General features: G+C 64.0%; 5 protein-coding genes across 5 annotated transcripts in view; 2 read left to right on the forward strand and 3 right to left on the reverse strand.

Moving 5' to 3' along the window:
* AMSG_03810 (leucine-rich repeat containing protein) overlaps positions 1-8,865 on the reverse strand; it is a gene marked incomplete at its 5' end in the record, with an annotated part of 30,314 nt that extends 21,449 nt beyond the window's left edge. The window contains 3 exons of the mRNA XM_013904260.1: positions 84-8,292; positions 8,322-8,705; positions 8,860-8,865. Coding sequence (XP_013759714.1) covers positions 84-8,292; positions 8,322-8,705; positions 8,860-8,865 — 8,599 coding nt within the window. The remainder of the gene's footprint in view (positions 1-83; positions 8,293-8,321; positions 8,706-8,859) is intronic.
* A 660-nt stretch (positions 8,866-9,525) lies between these two features.
* AMSG_03811 (uncharacterized protein) lies at positions 9,526-10,949 on the forward strand (the record flags this gene model as incomplete). Its single annotated transcript, XM_013904261.1, has 2 exons — positions 9,526-10,836; positions 10,881-10,949. The coding sequence occupies 2 exons, from the start codon at positions 9,526-9,528 to the stop codon at positions 10,947-10,949; spliced, it is 1,380 nt and encodes a 459-aa protein (XP_013759715.1).
* Positions 10,950-11,098: 149 nt separating this feature from the next.
* Positions 11,099-11,608, reverse strand: AMSG_03812 (uncharacterized protein; the record flags this gene model as incomplete). Its single annotated transcript, XM_013904262.1, has 1 exon — positions 11,099-11,608. The coding sequence occupies one exon, from the start codon at positions 11,606-11,608 to the stop codon at positions 11,099-11,101; it is 510 nt and encodes a 169-aa protein (XP_013759716.1).
* A 232-nt stretch (positions 11,609-11,840) lies between these two features.
* AMSG_03813 (uncharacterized protein) lies at positions 11,841-14,648 on the forward strand (the record flags this gene model as incomplete). The annotated part of the gene is made up of 2 exons (XM_013904263.1): positions 11,841-14,201; positions 14,531-14,648. Exons 1-2 carry the CDS (start codon positions 11,914-11,916, stop codon positions 14,646-14,648), a joined length of 2,406 nt encoding a protein of 801 aa, XP_013759717.1. The 5' UTR covers positions 11,841-11,913.
* Positions 14,649-14,773: 125 nt separating this feature from the next.
* Positions 14,774-15,295, reverse strand: AMSG_03814 (uncharacterized protein; the record flags this gene model as incomplete). Its single annotated transcript, XM_013904264.1, has 2 exons — positions 14,774-14,782; positions 14,909-15,295. 2 exons carry the CDS (start codon positions 15,293-15,295, stop codon positions 14,774-14,776), a joined length of 396 nt encoding a protein of 131 aa, XP_013759718.1.
* Between the last annotated feature and the right edge of the window lie 16 nt (positions 15,296-15,311).

The raw sequence follows: 15,311 nt of genomic DNA on the forward strand, positions 1-15,311 counted from the left end.
TAGCCACCGGCTTGCGAGAAGAAGCGCTCTCAAGCTGTGCGCGAGCAGCGGCCAACTCCGACGCAAGCGATTCGATTTTCCACGCGCAATTGTGGCGTTGAGCTGGGCAGCGCGCTCGGCAGCTGCCAGCTTGCTTCTGGTCACGAGTGCGTCCTTTTTGGCCTCGTCGTAAGAAGCAAGGGCAGCGGCGAGACGCGCCTCGAGCTTTGCAATGCGGACGTCAGCACGCTCCTGTGCTGCTGCCAGCGCACGCTCAGCCTGCGCCTGATCGGCCCGGGCGTTGGCCTTGACATGGTCGTTACCCGAGGCGGTGGAGCGAAGGGCAGCAAGCTGAGTGCGTGCAGCCTTTGCGTCAGCACGCGCGGCCTCTAGCGCTGGTCCATGCGCAGCAGCATCCAGCTGGAGAGCCTTTGCCTGAGATGTGGCCTCAGCGGCAGCAATGAGGGCGTCTTGCAGATCTGAGCGGAGCGAGTCGGCCACGCCTCGAGCGTCAGCAGCCTCAGCACGAGCGACAGCAACAAGCTCATCGGCATGAGCAGCAGCAACGGCAGCATCATTCACAGACGCTGCTGCGGCAGCACGAGCAACCGAGAGCTCGGACTCTGCCTTCCGGAGCGCAAGGTCGAGATCGTCGCGGACAGCGGCAAGCGAGCTGATCTCGACGAGGCTCTCGTCAAGACGGGCCTGGAGAGCCGCAAGGGCACGCTGGTGGCTTTCGTCTGCGGCGCGTTGCTCGGTGTGCACAACGGCAGCAGCTCGGATGGTAGAGAGCTCGGCCTCGATACTCTGGCGCTCGGCGTACGATGCGAGCAACTGGGTCTTCAGATTACGGATAGCAGACTGCGAAGCGGCTGCAGCGAGGGCCAGCTCCCGAAGGCTGTCAGAGTTGGCGAGCGACGCTCTCCGCTCGAGCTCGAGCTCACTACGTGTGTCGCGGAGCTGGGCGCCAAGAGCGTCGGCATCGGACCGCGCAGCGTCGGCGGCAGTAGCCAAGCTCTCCACCTCAGCGGCGGCAGTAGACTTGGCTTCTGCAAGGGCGACCTCGGCGGCAAGGCGTGCCTTGTGCTCGGCATCAATGATGGCACGGGCCGACGCAAGCTCGTTTCGAGTGCGTGCAAGATCATCGCGGGCAGCGTCAAGGGCAACCCGGGTCGAGAGAAGCTCGTCACGAACAGCGGCGTCGCCGGAGCGGGTGCTGGCCCGGAGCGCCTCGGCGTCAGCGCGCGCAGCCTGAAGAGCCGCCGTGAGCGACTCGATCTCGGAGCGACGGACGGAATGCTCAGAAGCTGCAAGAGCACGTTCTGCGCCCAGCGTCTCGGTGGTGGTGGTAAGGTCGGCATTGAGCAAGTTGAGCTCGTGGCGCGCGTGCGTGAGCTCGTCTACCAGCGATTCGACATGGGCATCGCGGTCAGCGAGCAAGCCCTGGGCGCGTTCGAGCTGTGCAGTGAGCGACTCCACCGAAGCGTTGGAGCGGTAGATGACGTCGTTGGCAGAGGCAAGGTCAGCAGTCGCAGCCACTGCAGCAGCCTCGGCAGCCTCAAGGCGCGAGCGAAGTGCTGCGTTTGCTTCGACAGCAGTCTTGCGCGCGTCGTCTGCATCGGCAACAGCAAACGAGTTCGCATCCGACTGTGCGAGCGCAGCATCGAGACGCGACTTGAGCGCGTCAATTTCGCGGGCGGTGCGATGGGCAGCATCGGCAAGTTGGGCTTCGAACGACTGCGTTGTTGCCGCGGCCTCGATCTGCAGCTTCTCAACTGTGGCGCGGAGAGCGGCGGTGGCATCGTCGCGCTCGGCAAGAGCAGCACGGGCGTCACGAAGGTTGGCCTGCGCGGCATCGGCGGTGTCGCTGGCTTGAGCGAGTGCTGCTGCAGCCGCGGCCGACTCAGTCCGTGCATCGTCAAGCGCATTTGTGAGCGCAGCTTCGCGATCAGCAAGGGCGTTGACTTGAGCCTCGAGTCCAGCAATGGTTGTGCGGGCCTCGTTCAGGTCTGCCAACGCTGCAGCGGCCTCGCCCGACGCCAGACGGGCTGATGCCTGGGCACTGGCGGCGGCAGCGTTGGCAGCGTCTAGCGCAGCCTCCAGATCGATGTTGCCTTGGCCGGCGCGGTCGCGTGCCGCTTCTGCATCAGAATGTGCAGCCTCTTCAGCACGAAGCGAGGCAGCGAGCCTGGTCTGAAGCGCGTCGACGGTAGCAGCGTGTGAGCGCGTGGCCTGCTCAGCAGCGCGGGTGGCATCGTCAAGGGCAGCCTCGAGGTGAGCGGCCCGAGCACGCGCGCCCTCTGCGGCGGCCAAAGCGACAGTCCGTTCCCGCTGCAGCTCTGCGCGCTCGTTGGCATACACATCCTGTGCGGCCTCGAGAGTTGCGATTCGGCGAGAAGAAGACTCGGCGCGGGATTGTGCCTGTGCTAGGGCAGCAGTGGCGACTGCAGCGGCGTGCTTCGCCTTCTCGCTGCGAGATGAGAGGGCATCAATCTGCGCCTCAAGGTTTGCAACACGGGCGACGGCGGCGTCACGGGCGAGAGCGGTCTCTTGGAGCTCTTGCTGGGCAGCGCGGAGCTGGCTGCGGGCCGCCTCTGTCTCCGTCACTAGCTCGGTGACTTGTGCAGCCATGGTGATTGCATCCGTGTCAAGCGAGGCAAGACGGGCAGCCTCTGCAGTGAGCTTGGACTCGTAAGAGGCAGTGAGCGACTCGAGCTCGTTGGCGAGCGAAAGACGAGCGGCCTCTGCAGCGGATGTGTCCCCTTGCGCGGAGGCCAGTCCCTCACCAGCAGCCGTGAGCTTGTTTTCCAAGTCTGTGATTCGGGCTTGGAGTGTCTCGGCGCGTGAGTGTGCGTCCTCGAGCTGGGCAGTTAGCTCTGCAGCATGACTATCGGCATCGGCAGCATCGTTCTGCCGGGCAGTGAGGGCAGTGTTGAGCTCAGTGGCGAGACTGGCAGCCTTGGCCTCGAGCTTTGCAACGACAGCAGTTGATAAGTCGTGCTCGGATTGGAGCGCGGCGAGTTGCGCTTCCAACTTTGCACGATCGGCTTCGGCGACACGGGCGCGAGCGGCGCTCTCGTCTACGTTGGACGAGAGTGACGCCGTCTCGCTGGTGAGCGTCTGGGTGAGGGCAGCAACACGATCAAGCGCCTCAACCTTGGCGCGTTCGGAAGCCTCAAGCGCGGCAGCAAGTCGGATGGCGTCCTCGGAGGAGGAGGAGGCTGCTGCCGAGGCATCGCGCAGCACAACCTCGAGCTCTGCCACGCGAGCAGCGTAGCGCTCGGCCGCCGCAGCAGCGGTAACAGCCTGCGCGGCCGAGCCGGCATGCTCGGCCTCGAGGGCGTCGAGTGCGGCCGATGAAGCTTCAGAGGCCTCAGAGTGCTTGCGGATGGAGGCCTCGAGGGCGGCAATGGTAGAGGCTGCGGCCTCTGCATCGCGCTCGTTGCGAGCGGTGGCCGACTCCAGCTGTGAGGCCAGATAAGCGGATTGCTCACCAGCTGAGGCTAGGTCTGCGCGGACGGCCTTGAGCTCGGCGGTCAACGCATCGCGTTCGGCAGTGAGCTTTGCGACGTCGGCGTGCGCGGCAGCGAGTTGAGTAGTCAGTGAGTCTGATGAGAGCGAGGCTTCTGTGGCTTGCGAGCGGAGGGTCGAGAGCTCCGTGTCGAGGCTTGCAGCACGCGACTTCTCTGAGACAAGGTCTGCCTCGAGGGCACTGCGGTTGGCGAGGGCAGCAGAGAGATCGGCGTCCTTTGCGCGGAGGGAGGCGGTGAGCTCGGCAAGCTTGTCGGCAAGGGCCGAGGCCTGGGCCTCGGAGAGTGACGACGATTCTTGCAAGGCAGCCTTGAGAGTCTCGATGACAGGCTGGAGAGCAGCAGTGTCACGCGCGTGAGTCTCAACGAGGGCGGCACCCTCGGCAACAGCGTCCTGGGCGATACAGCGGTAGTCTTCGAGGAGCTCAGCAGCAGCGGCAGCGGCGGCAGACGAGGTTGCCTGGGCAGCAGCAGCGTTGAGGAACTTGGTCTCTGCAGCGGCAAGACGAGCGGCTAGGGTGGCTTCTTCGGACGATGCGGCCTCAAGGAGCGAATGAGTATGGGTCATCGAGGCGTGGACATCTTCGAGCTGCTCGGCGAGCGAACGAGAGGTGTCGCGCTCGGCAGCGAGATCGGCGTGTACCGAAGAGAGCTTTGCCGTGGCCATGTCAAGCTCGTCCTTGATCTGGGCACGCTCCAAAGCTGACTCCTCAGCAGAGCGAGTCAGCTTCTCGGTGAGGACGTTGACCGCGACGCGCTTCTCGTCAAGATCAGACTTGAGGTGCTTGATCTCGGCGTCGAGTTCGATAAGCTCGGCGTTGGCGTCGTCAAGGGCTTCGAGTGCGAGGTCCCGCTCGGATTGAGCGGCGACAAGCTCGGTCTGTGTCGAGGTCAGCGTCGACTCGGTGTCGGCGACCTTGGCCTGTGCAGCCTCCAGCTCGGCCTGTGTCGAGGTCAGCGTCGACTCGGTGTCGGCGACCTTGGCCTGCTGCGCCTGCAGCTCGGCCTGTGTCGAGGTCAGCGTCGATTCGGTGTCGGCGACCTTGGCCTGTGCGGCCTCCAGCTCGGCCTGTGTCGAGGTCAGCGTCGACTCGGTGTCGGCGACCTTGGCCTGCGCGGCCTCCAGCTCGGCCTGTGTCGAGGTCAGCGTCGACTCGGTGTCGGCGACCTTGGCCTGCGCAGCCTCCAGCTCGGCTTGCGTCGCCTCCAGCTGCGCCTGCAGCTCGGCCTGTGTCGAGGTCAGCGTCGACTCGGTGTCGGCGACCTTGGCCTGTGCGGCCTCCAGCTCGGCCTGGGTCGAGGTCAGCGTCGACTCGGTGTCGGCGACCTTGGCCTGCGCAGCCTCCAGCTCGGCCTGTGTCGAGGTCAGCGTCGACTCGGTGTCGGCGACCTTGGCCTGCTGCGCCTCCAGCTCGGCCTGTGTCGAGGTCAGCGTCGACTCGGTGTCGGCGACCTTGGCCTGCTGCGCCTCCAGCTCGGCCTGTGTCGAGGTCAGCGTCGATTCGGTGTCGGCGACCTTGGCCTGTGCGGCCTCCAGCTCGGTTTGCGTCGCCTCCAGCTGCGCCTGCAGCTCGGCCTGTGTCGAGGTCAGCGTCGATTCGGTGTCGGCGACCTTGGCCTGTGCGGCCTCCAGCTCGGCCTGTGTCGAGGTCAGCGTCGACTCGGTGTCGGCGACCTTGGCCTGCGCGGCCTCCAGCTCGGCCTGTGTCGAGGTCAGCGTCGACTCGGTGTCGGCGACCTTGGCCTGCGCAGCCTGCAGCTCGGCCTGTGTCGAGGTCAGCGTCGATTCGGTGTCGGCGACCTTGGCCTGTGCGGCCTCCAGCTCGGTTTGCGTCGCCTCCAGCTGCGCCTGCAGCTCGGCCTGTGTCGAGGTCAGCGTCGACTCGGTGTCGGCGACCTTGGCCTGCGCAGCCTCCAGCTCGGCCTGTGTCGAGGTCAGCGTCGATTCAGTGTCGGCGACCTTGGCCTGTGCAGCCTCCAGCTCGGTTTGCGTCGCCTCCAGCTGCGCCTGCAGCTCGGCCTGTGTCGAGGTCAGCGTCGACTCGGTGTCGGCGACCTTGGCCTGTGCGGCCTCCAGCTCGGCCTGTGTCGAGGTCAGCGTCGACTCGGTGTCGGCGACCTTGGCCTGCGCAGCCTCCAGCTCGGTTTGCGTCGCCTCCAGCTGCGCCTGTGTCGACGCAGCTTCGGCAACCTTGCCCTGGAGCTTGACAGTCACAGTCTCCGCATTGCAGCGAGCATCCGCGAGCTGCCTCTCCAGCTCAGCGATCATGCTCTGTGAGTTGTGTGCTGCCTCAGCTCCAGCATCGCGCTCGGCCTCGAGCTCCCTCACTCGGTCGAGCGCCGATTCCAGCTCGGCCTTGAGCGCTTGCAGATCGCCCGCGAGCGCATCGCGCCTGGCTTCAGCTTTGCGCAGCAGGCTCTTCAGCGCGTCACACTGCGCCTCCAGCTCAGCGTACTCGTCGTTGGCATCATCAAGTGCCGCCAACGCTGTGTCGCGCTCAGCCCGCATCCTGCGCGCCTGCTTGAGCGCGTTCTCGTACCGCGCCGTCAGCGCCGCGCACTCCGAGTTGGCACTCCCCAGCCGCCGGCGTAGCTCATCGAGCTCGCGCTCCAAGCGGGTGGCTGCAGAGCGCGCCGCTGTAAGCTTCTGGTGCGCGTGGGCGTCAGCCTCGGCCGCGGCCTCGGCTGCTGCTGCCGCCGCCGCTCGCATCTCTGTCATCTCCTGCTCCAGACCGCGCACTCCAGAGCGCGCGTTGGCAAGCTCTGCCTGTGCGGCCGTGTTGGCCGCCTCGGCTTCGCGCCGCAGCGCATCGAGCTTAGCCTTGGTCTCTGCAAGCCGCTGCTCAAGATGAGTCGCCGTCTGCCGTGCCGCTGTCAGCTCACGCTCGGCCTCTGACGACGTCCGATCCGATGCCCGCTTGAGCTTGGCAAGCTCTGCTTTGGTGCTGTCCAGTTGGTGTTCGAGTCGTGTTCCCGAGTTGCGCGCGGCCGTCAGCTCGCGATCCGCCTTGTCGTGGGCGGCCTTGGCTGCGCTCAGCTCACGCCGCAACTCGGCGCTTGTCTCGCGAGCCTCATCGCACCTGGCTCGTGAGCTCACCAGATCGGCTTGCAACTTGGCCACGCGCTCGCCCTCGCTCGCAGCGACGCCCTTGACCTTGCGCTCAAGCTCGGCTCGTTCCGCAGTCAGCACAGCAATCTGCGACTCGAGGCTAGAGACCGTGTTCGACAGCTCGTCAATGTCGCCCTCGTACTCGTCTAGCGTTGTCAGCAACGAGTCGGTAGACTCCTTCGACTCTGCCATTTCAGCCTGTGCACTCGCTAGCTCGGCCTCCAGCTCCGCAATCCGTAGCTCGGCCTGCGCACCTTGCTGCGCGTCGACCAGCTGCGCTTCCAGCGCCCTGTTTGTACCGCGGAGACCGGCCGCCTCTTCGCGGAGCGCTGCAAACGCCGCTGCATCGCTGGCGTGTGCTGCAGTCTTGTCCGCAAGCTGCTGCTCGTACATAGCAATCAGCTCCTCGTGATCACTCGCCTCAAACGCCGCAACCTTGAGTCGTGCCTGTAGCAGCTCGTCGGAGAGCTCAGCAATCGTGCTCTCTAGCCCCTCGTTGGTCAGCGAAAGCTCCATGACCACAGACTGAAGCGCCTTGGTATCGTGGAGGCCGGACGAGAGGAGCTCTTCCCAACGCGCCTTTTGGGAGTCAATGAGCGCTGAGAGCCGCGTCTTGTCGTCGTTGAGCTTGCGAACAAGCAGACGTTCAGACTCGAGCTGCTTGCGCAGAAGCGCGAGCTCGGTGCCCGGAGCCGCGTTTGACAGCATCCGCGACGACGGCCTCAGCGACTTGCCTCGTGCAAGCCTCGCCCGCCGGTCCGCCACAGACCGCGAGCCCGGCGGCGGTGTTGCAGGCGGTAGCTCCGGTGACTCGGCAGACTTGGGCGATCCGATTGCTCCAAACGTCTGGATCGACGCGTGGTAGTTGTTTGCCGTTGCTTTGGCCCGGTTGAGCGCCGTCTGCTGCGCCTTGAGAAGCTCGGCAAGCTCGCGCCGCAGCGCAGACAGCTCACTGGCATACAGCTGCTCAATGCGTGCAAGCTGCGACGGATGGGCAAGACCACCGCCAAGCGGCGGGTACTTGTAGCCCGATCCTGACACCACCCTCCGGGACTTGCTGCTCCGCACCCGCGGCACCTTGCCCTGCAGATCGTTGCCGTCAAAGAAGAGCGTCTCAAGCGCAAGGAGCTTGGTCAAGTCAGGCAGCTGAGTCAGGCGATTGTCCGCAACATTGAGCTCGATGAGCTGCGTCAGTTGCAGGAGCGACGGCGGCAGCTCGACAATTTGGTTCTTCGGCACAGAGAGCCCCAGCAGCGAGGTCATCCGCCCAATATCGTCCGGGAGCCCCGTGAGTCGGTTGGCCCGAAGGTACAGCCATTGCAGATGTGGCAGCCTTGTCAGTTCGTCCGGCAGCGCTGTCAGTGCGTTGAACGCAAGGCTCAGCTTGGTCAAATTGGTCAGCGCATCGATGCTGGTCGGTAGCGTCGTCAGCGTGTTGCGCGAGAGGTCCATCTCCTCCACAAACGCCAGCAGCTCCGGCAACATCGGTTCCAGATACTCAATGCCGCCGTTGGAGAGCTTGAGCCCAGTCCGCGCCCGGCTGATCAGCGACTCTGCTCTGCTCAGGATCTTCTTGGTTTGGCCCGTCAGCCTCCCCTTGAGTGCGTGCTTGATGCCGTGCCGGCACCGCTTGAGCAGTGCTGGCGTCGTTCGCTTCACATGCTCGTGGCTGATCTTGCGGACCGGCTTGGGAACGAGCCAACAGAGGCGATCGAGCCGGTCGCTGACCGTGACGACGACTCGGATATCGCGTCCTCGTTGCGGTCAATGACGGTGACGGCTGCAGAACCTGTCGACGCGTCGGACATGTTCGACATGTTCGATCCCATCCGCCGGTGTCGGTTGCGGCCTCGTCCACTCTCAGGCAGTGTCAGCACCGCAGACTCGGAGATGGACGGCAGCGTCGGCGCCGCTGACGACGACGCCTCACCAGCATGTCCCTCGCTCACCACCGCGGCCACAGCCTTGACCAGAGCCTGCGCCCGCCCCGGAAGCGAGTCTGACAACACCACAAGCTTGTGGTGGCACTTCTGTGCATCACCAAGCGTACTGACAAGCTGTCTATGCAGCTCGTCAGCCTTGGTGCTCTGTCCGTCCTCCCGCCCCAGACCCCCGCCGGTCCCACCGCCGGCCCGACGCCAGCCACCGCACACAGCCCAAAGCAGCCCATTCTCTCGCATTAGTCCACACCCTTCCCCACTACGCCTCTCCACTACACTGCAGCACTCCACACAGACGTACTGCCATCTTGCTGCAGGACAACTGTGCCCTCTGCTTACAGCCAAGCCCGCAGGGCGTTTGGTCTGCTGTGGCGCACCAGCAGCTCGATCATGTCGAGCCGTCACCAAATGACTCATTCCCGCTCGCGCGAAAACGCCCGCTCCGCCTCGGGCTGACAGGTCAGCCGCGGGCCGGCGTTGTTGAGGCAACTTCTTGTTTTGCATGCCAAACCTAGCCCAGACCTCGTCTCAGCCGGAAGGATCGGAAGCTTGTCTCTCTCCAGCAAACGACATCGAGACACAACTTGCAGTTAGATACGTGCAACTGGTTGCTGCATCAGATCCGCGAGCTGCATGGACGGTACCGTGCCGAACTCCCGAATGGCAGAGCATATCATGTGCCGGTCTCGTGCCCCTCAATGCCAGAAAAAACCGATTTTTGCCAAGTGACCCACACCTTCTTTGCAACCTTGCAACTCTTGACGTAGGACAGCCACCCCCTCCCCCCACTCCCTTTCCTACACGCTCTACACACACACGCACGCACACACAAACACACACACACACACACACACACACAAGTACAACATACACCACCACCAACATGATGTTAACCACGTATGGCTCTCGGCCGTGTTGGCGAGGGCGGTTTGGTGTGGTCGGAGTGGCTGCCGTGCTGGCTGTCTTGATGGCTCTTGGTGCTTGTGACGCTGCCACGCTGACGGTGCCGACAGCTGGCTATTCCATCCAGAACATCATTGCGGTTGTGGAGAGCGCAGCAGATGGCGACATAGTGGAGATTGGCCCGGGAAAGTGGACAAACTGTTCGTCCCCCATCACCGGTCGTGGTCTTGGCATCACCCTCACCCTCACCGGGGCCGGCATGGGCACCACCATCCTCGACTGCGAGCTCTCTAACCACATCCTCAGTGCCGTACCCGACTTTGACAACTGGACCATTCGAGAGTTGACCATTCTGCGATCGGGCTCTGTCACGGATGCAGTCGAAACGAAGGGCGGGGTCATCCTGGTCAAACCTGGTTCATCGATCACCTTTGAATGCGTTGAGATGGCCGAGTGCGCTCGGTCGGGGCTGTCGCCCGCCACCTATAAGGGCGGTGCGGTCCATGTCAACGCCAACGGCTACGTGGGCTTTATCAACTCAATCATACGCGACTCGTACACCTCTGGCCAAGGGGGAGCCATCACCATGACCAATGGTGCTAATGTGCTCTTCGACAACACTACTATTGCAAACTGTTCGGCCGACGCCGGTGGTGCCATGCGCGCCGCGGGCGGCCTGCTTATCATCCGAGATGGCGGTCTGCTGGTCACAGGCTGCACTGCCAGCCAGGCCGGCGGCATTTTGCTACGTGGCGCCACGCTCGCGGGAAACGGGACGATCACATTGCGAAACAACGTGGCGACGACGGCCGACGGCGGCGGGATTTCCATCGAGACCGACCGCACCAACGGTACCATCGGTGCCATTGTCGCCACCGGAAACTCGGCCGCAGGTTGCGGGGGCGGCGTGTACTGGGGCAACGGTGCCGAGTTGGACGTGCCCGGAGGAGTGGTTTCTTCTGGCAACACCGCCATGGACGGCGGTGGCATCTGCTTTGCCAAGGGTCAAAAGGTCGAGTACGTCTTCCTCAACTCGCGGAGCAACATGACTGGCAACACCGCTATCCGATACGGCGGTGGCGTGTATGTGTCAACCGAAGCAACGTGGATGATCATGGATGGCGTGACTGTTACCGACAACACTGCTGACGACGGGTCTGGCGTGTTTGTTGATTCCGGCGGCAAGAACGTCAAGCCGCGCCTGTTCAACATGGTCATCACGCGCAACTTTTCCCCCAACGGCGGAGCTCTCGCCCTCGCCCACCATTCCAATTCCGATGTCGATACCGCAGGCACAGTCTCGTGCGGCAACCACGGGGCCAACAATGAGCATGTTGACGTCCACTGTCACGGGCCGAGCCGTTTGGTCAACCCGGTTCCGGGAGGGTGCAACCAGGGCACCCGCTGTCTGCGTGCGAGCTCGGCATGCACACTCGAGGCCACATGCTCAGCGGCGTGTCCCACAGGCTGGACTGGGACTCGTTGTGAGCTTAAGACCAACTGTGCTACTGACTGGGGAAACTCGAGCTGTGCTGAGTGTAGCTCTGGATGGTGGACCACCTCGGCGCCCGGCCCCGAGTATGGAACCTGCATTGTTGCGCCGAGCCCGCCGCCGCCGAGTCCTCCTCCTCCGCCGCCTAGCCCTCCGCCGCCGCCGCCGTCATCGCCGCCGCCGCCTCCGAGCCCTCCACCGCCTCCGCCGCCGAGTCCTCCTCCGCCGCCTCCGAGCCCTCCGCCGCCTCCGAGCCCTCCACCGCCTCCGCCGCCGCCATCGCCGCCATCGCCGCCGCCGCCTCCGAGTCCTCCTCCGCCGCCGCCATCGCCGCCACCGCCTCCGAGCCCTCCACCGCCTCCACCGCCGAGTCCTCCTCCGCCGCCTCCGAGCCCTCCACCGCCTCCGCCACCGAGTCCCCCTCCGCCGCCTCCGAGCCCTCCGCCGCCGCCGCCGCCATCGCTGCCGCCGCCTCCGAGCCCTCCGCCGCCGCCTCCGAGCCCTCCGCCGCCGCCGCCGCCATCGCCGCCACCGCCTCCGAGCCCTCCACCGCCTCCGCCGCCGAGTCCTCCTTCGCCGCCTCCGAGCCCTCCTCCTCCGCCGCCGCCGAGTCCCCCTCCTCCGCCACCGAGCCCTCCGCCGCCGCCGCCGCCATCGCCGCCGCCGCCGCCGAGCCCTCCGCCGCCGCCACCAAGCCCTCCGCCGCCATCACCTCCGCCGCCGCCGCCGCTCTCGCCATCGCCTCCACCGCCACCGCCACCATCGCCGCCGCCTCCGCCAAGCCTTCCGCCGCCACCGCCACCATCGCCTCCTCCGCCGTCGCCGAGCCCTCCACCACCACCACCGCCTTCACCCCCGCCACCGCCACCACCACCACCACCGCAGGCCGGCCCCAAGGTTCCTGATCCGGTCTCGTGGACCCTCTCTCCATCCGTGTCGCCGTTTGCAGGCGGCGTGGCCATGGTGCTGACACGAACACGAGCGACTCCGCGGCTCCCTGACTTTGTTGTCGGCAGTGGCTACGAGCTGAGCATGCCTGTGTTTGCAGACGACGGTGATGATGAGCCTGTCTACACGGCCACATTGCCTTGCGTAGTCGCCGGACCGAACACGCTGGCCTTTGTCTCGGCAGCGTCCAACAAGACTGGCTATCACTCGCTGGCGCTCGTAGCCGCGCTGGGTTCACGGCACCGCCTGCCGCAGCTCATCACCTACGTCGAACACGAATGCTACGACGAAGGCTTTGTTTGGTACGGTGGCCGTTGCCAGCCGTGCTCGCGGTTCAAGGGTGCGCACTGTCCTGGCGGGGCGCGATTCTGGCCGATGGCAGGCTACTGGTCGCCGTCCGAGTCTGTCCCGCCGACAAAGTGCCGGCTGCCGTCGGCGTGTCCCGGATCGGTGGGGGAGCTCGGCCCGTACCCTCCGCGCATGTCTGAAGACGGCCTCCGCATCACTGCCCAGTGCGCCGAAGGTTATGCTGACGAGTTTTGCTCCACCTGCGCTGCGGAATTTTACCAAGAGTATGGCGTGTGCCGGCCATGCGGCTCGGATGCCTCTGTCAAGGCCGAGGTCGCCATGATTCTGATTGTGGCTGGTGCCTACTTTTTTGTTGTTCTCCTCGCCCTCTTTTTCCTCTCAGCCAAGTCGCTTGTTAAGGTCGTCTCTGTTGTTGTCACCACCCAGCAGCTTGTCGCTGTCTTCAAGGTTGGCCTCCAGCAGCTCTCAGGCACGATCAAATCTGAGCTCTTCCCAACGATTGTGCGTGTGCTCTCGATTCTCAACTTTGAGATCGAGGTGGTCAAGCCCGGGTGCTCGGTCGGCGCGCTCTCGTTTATCTCGCTCTACTACGGAACCATCTCAGTGGTTATCCTCGCCGGTATCGCTTTCCTGCTTGTCGTCTGGCTGCGTACAGTTTCGTGCCTCGCGTCGAGCAAGATGTCTCGCCTGGACCACATGCTCAGCCATCGCAGTGGTGGCGATACAACGTCGCGGAGTGGCGGGACGACGGGTCGGTCTGGCACGTCAGTCGCACGGGCTTCAATGCTGCGCTCGCGTTCCAAGCATGCCATCATTATTCTTCTTGCGCTGGCCTACTTGCAGCTCTCGTTGCGCTCGCTACAAGCCATCAATTGTGTGCGTGTTGGTGACGGGAGCACTCGGCTGGTGGCCGAGCTCCGGGTCAAGTGCTATCAGGGCGAGCATCTTCCGGCAGCAGTGGTGGGGTGGATTGTGGTCGTCAGTGTCTGTGCCGCCTTTCCCATTTGGATGGCTGCAAAGGGCGTGCAGATGTACTGGGCGCTGCGTGCGCGACGGACCGAGGTTATCCGGGTGGCCATGGAGGCGTACGGCTTCTTGCTCCGTGGACTCAAACCACCGTTCTTCTGGTTCCGTGCGCTCCAGTTCCTCTCCACCTTGGCCTTTGTGGCCGAGACTGTCTTTATTGGTGACGAGTCGTCGCGCATCTTTGCCACTATCATCAACTTTGTGGTGACCATGATCCTCGTGGCGCTGCTGGATCCTTTCCGCGACACGCTGCACACGCTGCTGTCGATCGGATCGGGTCTGCTCTCCTCGGGTCAGCTCATGTACTTTCTCTACCTCGAAGACCGGACCTTGTTTGGGATCTCGGTCGGGTTTCAGCTCGTCTTTCTCGTTTTGGTCGTCTCGCTCCTCACCTTTCACCTCTTGCGGCGACGGCGGAGGTCGGCGCAAGTTCACGCGCAAGGCACAGTCCCCGACGCCGTCAAAGCCCTCATGCTGGGAGCACAGACATCATCCGCTTTTGTGCTGCACGACCCAGGCTCGTTGGTTCTGGCGGAAGGTCCGGCCACTGGCATGTTCTCGTCGGCGTCGGACATCTCCTCCTTCTCGTCGTCTACTTCCACGTCATCGTCGGCAACGTCGACATCGTCGGCAACGTCGACATCATCGTCGTCGACATCGTCGTCGTCGTTGGCGTCTAGCCGGAAAGATGTGGTATCGATTGCGCATCGGCCGACGGCCGACTCGAGGCCGGCATCGGGCCTGTTATCAGGTACGCCTGGCACGTCGCGGAATGGCACCACGTCGTCGCGGCCGACGTTCACGCCGGCGTCGTCATCATTCGATTTCGCAAGTTCCGAGCTCGAGCAAGCAGACATGTTGTCACCCGCCAAAGACTCGACTGTCTCGCTGGACAAGCTGTCTGGCATGCGTTCGATTGATTCGTTGCGGCGAAGTGGGCCGAGGAAGCAGATGTCGCGGGCAGTGTCGACAACTTTGATCAATCAGGCGCCGCAGAAGCGGCGCAGGCGACGCAACAGGGCTTCGCGGCGGCAGACGCACGCAACCGGTGTCTTTTCGACTGGAAATTTACATCGCTACCAGAGCCAATCCCCTGCGGGAACAGCCTCAAGCCCTGCGCTTCCGCCTGCCGGCTGTGGAAGGCAGCGTCGGCGTCGTCGTCCGCCACAGCCCAGGCCGGACAACATCGCTGACCTAGATCATGATGCTATCTTGAGCGAAGTTGACGCATTTGTTGCTTCTTCAACCAGTTGCAACGTTGGCATGGTTTCAACGCCAACATTGCCCGCTGCAGCCGCGACCTCACCACCGTCGTCGACCTCGTCGACCTCGACCTCAACCTCGTCGACCTCGACCTCGACTTTGTAGTCGAGATCGTAAAGCACAAACATCACGACGATAGCGATAGGTAACTCATGATGTTCATCACACGCTGCGGTCATCACTCGACAACAACTGGAGGCCGAGCCGTTCCCACGCCCAGTCCCGTGTGCATGGATTGGCGCCTGCGCCCGCGCCAGCACCACTTTGTCCGCGCTCAGCCACACTCACACTCGACTCTTGTGACAAGTACGAATACAAACAGGACGAGAGGGAGGGAGTGAGGGAGAGAGGAAGGGAGGGAGGGGGGAGTGGGGGAGGGGGGGGGGGGGTCCGAGGGGGAGTTCTGGACCACTGCCTGGATAAAGCCGCGAATCGAGGTTCCGCGCAGCCGCCGGTGCTCGGCGTACGAGTACTCATCGCTGTTGTTGAGCAGAACAAAGTACTGGATGACACGCTGGGTGATCATCCTGGAGTATGACGAGAGATTAGTCACGCAAACGACAATTGAGACCCTATTGGTTCCGCGATGCGTCAACTCGATCATGGCCTGGTTGAACGCCACCAACTTGGCCTTGCGCTCGTTAGTGTTCCCGTCCCGGAGCCAGGCAAAGGCACACGAGTAGAACTTGGCGAACCGCGAGTACGGGTCGTTGAGCGAGCGCGAGACGAGAAGCGGAATCGAGGCAAACTTGAACGCCGCCAGCGCAACCATCACCGGCGCGTACATGAGGAGCATGCCAGCAGCGGCCAAA

The sequence above is a fragment of the Thecamonas trahens genome (assembly GCF_000142905.1).
Source record: "Thecamonas trahens ATCC 50062 unplaced genomic scaffold supercont1.14, whole genome shotgun sequence".
NCBI lineage: Eukaryota > Apusomonadida > Apusomonadidae > Thecamonas > Thecamonas trahens.